The sequence below is a fragment of the Condylura cristata genome, unplaced genomic scaffold, assembly GCF_000260355.1.
Source record: "Condylura cristata isolate star-nosed mole 26May11 unplaced genomic scaffold, ConCri1.0 scaffold00021, whole genome shotgun sequence".
In the NCBI taxonomy this organism is placed as follows: Eukaryota; Metazoa; Chordata; class Mammalia; order Eulipotyphla; family Talpidae; genus Condylura; species Condylura cristata.
In genome coordinates this window covers 31,838,378-31,844,377 of record NW_004567122.1, presented here as the reverse complement: position 1 = coordinate 31,844,377, position 6,000 = coordinate 31,838,378, and the positions used below count along the sequence as shown (strand labels likewise).

General features: G+C 43.5%; 1 protein-coding gene across 2 annotated transcripts in view; it reads left to right on the top strand.

Moving 5' to 3' along the window:
- The window catches only part of FGF1 (fibroblast growth factor 1 (acidic)), an 89,597-nt gene that overhangs the window by 64,856 nt on the left and 18,741 nt on the right, over nt 1–6,000 (top strand). For both annotated transcript variants that reach the window (XM_004686835.2, XM_012727903.1), the window contains one exon: nt 3,026–3,228. In XM_004686835.2, coding sequence (XP_004686892.1) covers nt 3,060–3,228 — 169 coding nt within the window. In that variant the 5' untranslated portion in view covers nt 3,026–3,059. The remainder of the gene's footprint in view (nt 1–3,025; nt 3,229–6,000) is intronic.

Sequence of the window (6,000 nt, the reverse complement as noted above, 5' to 3'; positions counted from 1 at the left end):
AATGAGGAGCAGAGCTTATAAATTTCCATTATGCTTAATGCCTGATTTCATGTAGTTAATGGATTCATTTATTAGAGCAATTTGTGTAAATCCCCAAGGCGTGCTAAGTCTGCTGTCTAATGGTGTTATCACGTCACAACTTCCTTTATTCCTTTCCTTTAACAAATAATAAAATAAATGGGCAAGGAACTTAGGACCAACTACTGCATGAACTATAGGTGAGCAGTAAATAAAGCAAAGTGGGGTGGGGTGAGGCTTTTCATACTTCTAAGGAACTGTGGGCCTCTGGCTGAGGTAATTTCATCAGATCACTGATGAAATTCCAGCAGCACAGGGATACATGCATGTGAATGTGAGCACAAGGCTAGTCTCTGGCCAGCACTGGGGCCTCCAACCTCAGCATTTGGTGCAACTGTTCTTCTTTACCCCAATGGGATGAAAGCAAGAATCCAAATCAATAGAGGCAAATCCATACCCAACACTTGGAAAAACACTTACTGGGGACTCCCTGCTAGAAGAGGGGTTACCCTTAACGCATTAACAACAAAAACACAGTAACAAAACAATAATAACATTTTGGTCCCCCCCCATTGATAATAGAAATGGTAATATATACAGCTAAATAGCCACTAATATATAATTTGTCTTCTGTACCAAATTATGTGACTTACTAAGTAATTAGGAAAAACAATATTACCTATGTCTTATTTGTTAAGGAAAGGGACCTGGTCTTTGGTTAATGCTTGAGGAGAGGTAAGAATCAACATGCCCTTGTTTGAAAACAGCTGAACTGCTTAATATCAGAAGGGCTCCACAGCTGGTGGAATGAGGAAATGGAGTGAAAGGGAGATGGAGAGGCTGAGGGGGTAACGGGCTGAGTAGAGAGCTAGGTGAGATTAAGAAAAACAGGGGTGGGCAGAGAAAGACTTAGAAAGCTTGTGGATGAAGAAAAAGGGTTTGAAAGTGTGTGAAGATATTGGAAGGACATGCAATAAGGTAAACTCTGTAATCTTCCTTAGGAAACTGACATAAATTTAATTTCCTGTTACTATATTATGTGAAAATAGCTGTATGATATTACTTTAAATATGGTTTATATGATATATACAACATTCTCATTGTGGGTCCTAGGAGGGAATTTAAATATTGGCCCATATGGCTGATGACTGAGAGACATATATTGTACAAAAACACTAAAATGCCCAAAGCAAACAAATAGCTTCCAACATGAACCCCCATTCCAAAGTCACCAGGAAAGTATCCAAATTTATCACAGGTTTGCTTTCTACATGAGCCACTCCACAAGGCTCTGAGGAAGAGGGAGGAGGGAGAGAAGAAAGGAATGAGAAGGAGGGGGTAAGGAAGGGCGGGAAGGAGGGTGGGTAGAAGAGGGTAGATGGATGAAGGAGGAGGGAACATGGATGGACGGGTGGATGGGTGGATGGTTAGGGTGGGGAATACATGAAGTTAGCTGGCCTTCCATGGAATTCACAGTGCTCCCTAACACCTGCTATGGGGGTTTCTTGGGAAATGAGATGACTGCAAGGTCAGCCAGGGGACAAAGCCAAGGCTGTTGGTAATGATGCACAATATTTGGGTCACAAATGAAAAAACAATGAATTACTAATTCATAGGGGTAGATGTATGAATCAGACAATGGATTAAAAAGGACCCACTTCCAGTAATAATTAGTGCAACAACAGTGAAGTCACTTAACCTTTTCATGGTGGTTAAAGGAAAGTTGAGACTTTGTGCCATGGACCCCATTAGAGGCTCAGTTATACCATTTACTAGTTAATTCACCTTGGACGGGCCCATTAAACATAAGTTCTGGTATAAAAACATGGGGATAATATCAGTATCTGCCTCAAAGAGCTAGGGTGAGAATTCTGTAAGTTAACTGTAGCCCAGATGATGTTCAGGATGATCATCATTAGTTACTATAACCCCACTTGATAATCAAGTGTGTCTAGTTAGCCCCAACTCACATTTTTAAGATGATGTTTCCAAGTTCGTTTCCTGGTCTCTTTTTTCCTTTCTTTTATGGTCCTTATAGTCATCAGCACTTCATTCTCCTATACGTTAAGTAGATGTAAATGGGTACTTTAAAATTCAGTTTGTTGGCTTTACATTTTACTCTTTAGGAATGTGATGAATACATTTTTGCACTAATCATAAATTTCCACACAGTACCCACATACAACATTCGATGATAAACCTATGTAATATGGTAGTTTTGATATCATAAGAAGCATGTCTCATTAGAAAATAACAGCATGCAACTGGCCTTTCTACCAGAGACAGAGCACTGAAGTGTCTATGTATGTGAGGTGATGTGGAAGCAACAGATACTGGCACATCCTTCATGACCACCAGCCTTGTGACATTTGTTCTGCTACAGTGTTTGCCCATTAAAAATCCCACTTCACACTCCTACCTGCCCTGTTCCCATCAGGAAGACCAGGGTTTTTCTTTCCTCATACCGGCCAGCTGTCTCTATTGCAAGAAGCTAGAAAGCCCTCCCCTGCCTTTTCCTACAAGTCTGGGATACCCAGGCTACCTGTGCTATCCACTGTCCACACTCTGCAGTCCCTGGTAACAGCAGTGGGCGAAGGAGGGCAAAACCTCAGAACCAGCCTCCAAGCCTTTGTGGGTTTCAGCCAGATCCTAAGTGTTATTTTAGAGCAACTTCACTGTTTAATTTGAGGATATGTGCACAAAGGAGGGACCAAAATGTTTCTCCCCTTTGGTCAAATGATTAAATTTGAAATTCTAAAAAAAAAAAAAAAGCATAGCTTGCTTCAAAGCTGTGCCTAATGGGAAAGACAGAAATACCCTGAAACCCCTCCCCTCAGGAACCAGCTTCCTTAACCACTTGTCACAGAGCAAGGCCCATTTTCCTTGGGCATCACTTGAGCCCAACTAACCAGGAGCCCTGTGACCTGAGCCTCTCCTTCCCTCCTTGAAAGTGTATGCCACACCTTTGCTGGGAGAACATTGTACAGGTTTGTTTAATTTCTTATAGTCTTGGAAGCACCATAACCAGTAGCAGCTAAGCCATGGCTGAAGGGGAAATCACAACTTTCACCGCTCTGACTGAGAAGTTTAATCTGCCGCCGGGGAATTACAAGAAGCCCAAGCTTCTCTACTGTAGCAACGGGGGCCACTTCCTGAGAATCCTTCCAGATGGCACAGTGGATGGGACAAGGGACAGGAGCGACCAGCACAGTAAGCACGGTCCTTCTTACATCCCCTCACCTTCCTGGCAATCTTAGTTAAGGGTGGAAAAAGGACAGCATCAATACTGGCACCCCCTCCTCCAAGGTTCTACTCAGACACACTCAGAGGGTGGGGTTACATAAATGTGTAAAGGGTCTGGGTGTGGCAAACAAGGAGCTGTGAGGCTCCAGTCTACCAGAAAGGCTCTTATTTAAAGATTTTATAAGGACCCTCTGTCAACCTAGCACAACTGCTTTGAGATCTGATATAGCTGCCAGGATTCATTAACTGTGTATCTGCCCAGGTTTCTGTAACTAGAGAGAGGTCTGGCCCCTGAGTCTGGCTGGGGTCCTTCTTGCTCCATAACAGGAAGAACCACATGGGGCAGGGGCAGTAAAACCTGCACAAAGACGGGGGCTCCGTTTCAAGTTAACTGACTTTGCGGGTTATGTTTCTACTGGGTTTGATTTGTGAAATTCTCATTCATAATCACAGTCTTACACGTCGTAAATTATGCAGCTTGCTTGCTCTCTCTGTGTATCATGCAGATGTGGTTGTGGTAACAGGGGTAAAGTCATTCTCCAGACCTTATAGAAACTGGAGGGCCAGAGCCATTCAATCCAAAGGCTGATTCCTCTTACAGGAGCTCCTGCCAGCCCTGCTCTCAAATGGTGCTGATAAAGGGAGATATGACTTTGGAGAAAAGAAAGAATAGAAATGTCTTCCTTTTGCTGCAGCACTTCTGGCACTGGTGTGCATGTTCAATGTTAGTGTGTGGGTCTGCTGTGATGCTAGTGGTGCTGTGAGCACCACTGAGGTTTACATATTAGAGAGAGGCCAAAAATCAGAGCTGTTCCCAGGTAAGGGGGTCGGTGATTTATAGGGGCCAACATGACATGCCATAAATCAAGAGATGGAAAGTGGAGGTGAAATGAGGAAACCGAACAGCACAGGTAAGAAGTAAGGTCTGTAGACAGTCCTGAAAACAGAATGCAAAACACTGGCCTTGGTTTGTTAATCAAGTAATAGTAACTATCCATGGAATATGCACCATAGGTCACAGACTCCAAGCAGGAATGACATCTCAGTGGTGCTCACACTGTGCTCTCAGGTGCATCAGTAAGCTGATGAGGGAGGGGAAAGCTGGTTTTGATGGACCAGGTGACACGGGCCTGTCCTTCCCGCCACCCATGTAGACTGCTAAGATGGGCTTGTAGCTGCAGTTTTGGGGTGGGTGGAGGGGCTTTATTTTGATGGCTTGTCTTCAAATGGGCTTACTGATTGTCTTATATTCAATGAAAAATAGGTACCACAGTGAAACAAAAAAGACTCTAGTACACCAAACACACACATATGCAACATTTAGTGTAAATAAATGGGCTTAGGTTGTAGTCTACCATGTCAGGTAGCTAGCTATACATACAATCTGTCCCCTACAACACAAGGGAAGCATGCTTTGTTACCTGGGGTTTTAATAAGTTTATCCATTTTTTCAATCAATGGGAATGCTCTCAGGGACTGGAACTCTCAAGGGAAAGACAATTCTGTAATGTGTTCCTCAGGGTTAAGCTGGCTTTTCTGGGAAACCTTGAATTCTGGGGTAGCAGGAGGCTACAATGATAATTTCCAAGAGCTAGAATTTCAGTAAAGATGGCAATAACTTCGTTGTTGGCAAGCCCTCATTAACATTATCAGCTCTACTCTGGGCATGTAACATGGGAGCAACTTCTGAGTTGTGTTGGGATCGGCTGCCTAAGGTGTCAGAAGAGGTCTACATCCACATAATGCTGGGATGACTCCTTGCCAAGTGAACCTGGACCAATTACTTAACCTTTCTGGTTTCACAATAACATCACTTGCTGCAGTTTTCTTGAAAACATTAAATGAGATAATGTAGTGAAGGTTCCCAGCTTAGTGCCTGGCTCAGAGTAACTAACTGTTCGGCACACGTCGGTTAATATAGGTGTCATTGTCACATGCCACCCTCAAGATTTCCATCCATCCAACCCTACATATATCAACAGAAATCAATACATTTTCATACTTAGGAGCCATCCCAGTATCATCTCTTCTATTAAACTGCCCTCTAGGAAGGCCAAAGATCTAAATTTAGATTTTCATGTAAGGCCTCTCTGCCAATATTCAGAATTGTTATATTGGCCTATTTATTTACTCTGGACTAAAAATGAGGACAGAAATCAAAGTGAGGTGGGCAGTAAGCAGAAATCCACCCTTATAACCATCGCCACCAAGAGAACTGGGTAATTTACATACCCTCTGCAGTGGCAGGGACCCTAGAGTCAGAAAACTTGAGTTCATATTCCTGCTCTGCCCCTTTCAAACTGGGGCAACAATGGACAAGTAGCCTCCTCTCCACTCTCTATAAAGAGCTCCACAAAAGCCTTTATCTCCCTAGCTCCTTTATCTCCCCATTTCCTGTCTAGAAATGTAAATTCTACAGAGTCCCCAGCTGTCTGATCTTGAGAAAAATACTGAAGCTCAGTTTCCTCACCTGTGGGGTGGGAGTAACAATGCCTGTGTGCTTGGCAGTGCCAAAAACTCCTAAAATACTACAGGAGAGGGGACCCCTGGCAGGGATGCAACACAGAATGTGGCTTCTGTCGCCCTCTTCTGCCCAACAGCGATACTGCCACAGCCCTTCTGTATTTCAAGGGTTATTCAGAAATAAAGCAACCTGGGCAGGTATAGAAAGGATGACACCCAACTGATCAGCACAGTCTGGCAAAAGGATGATTTCATGAATGACCACGGAGTGGTCAC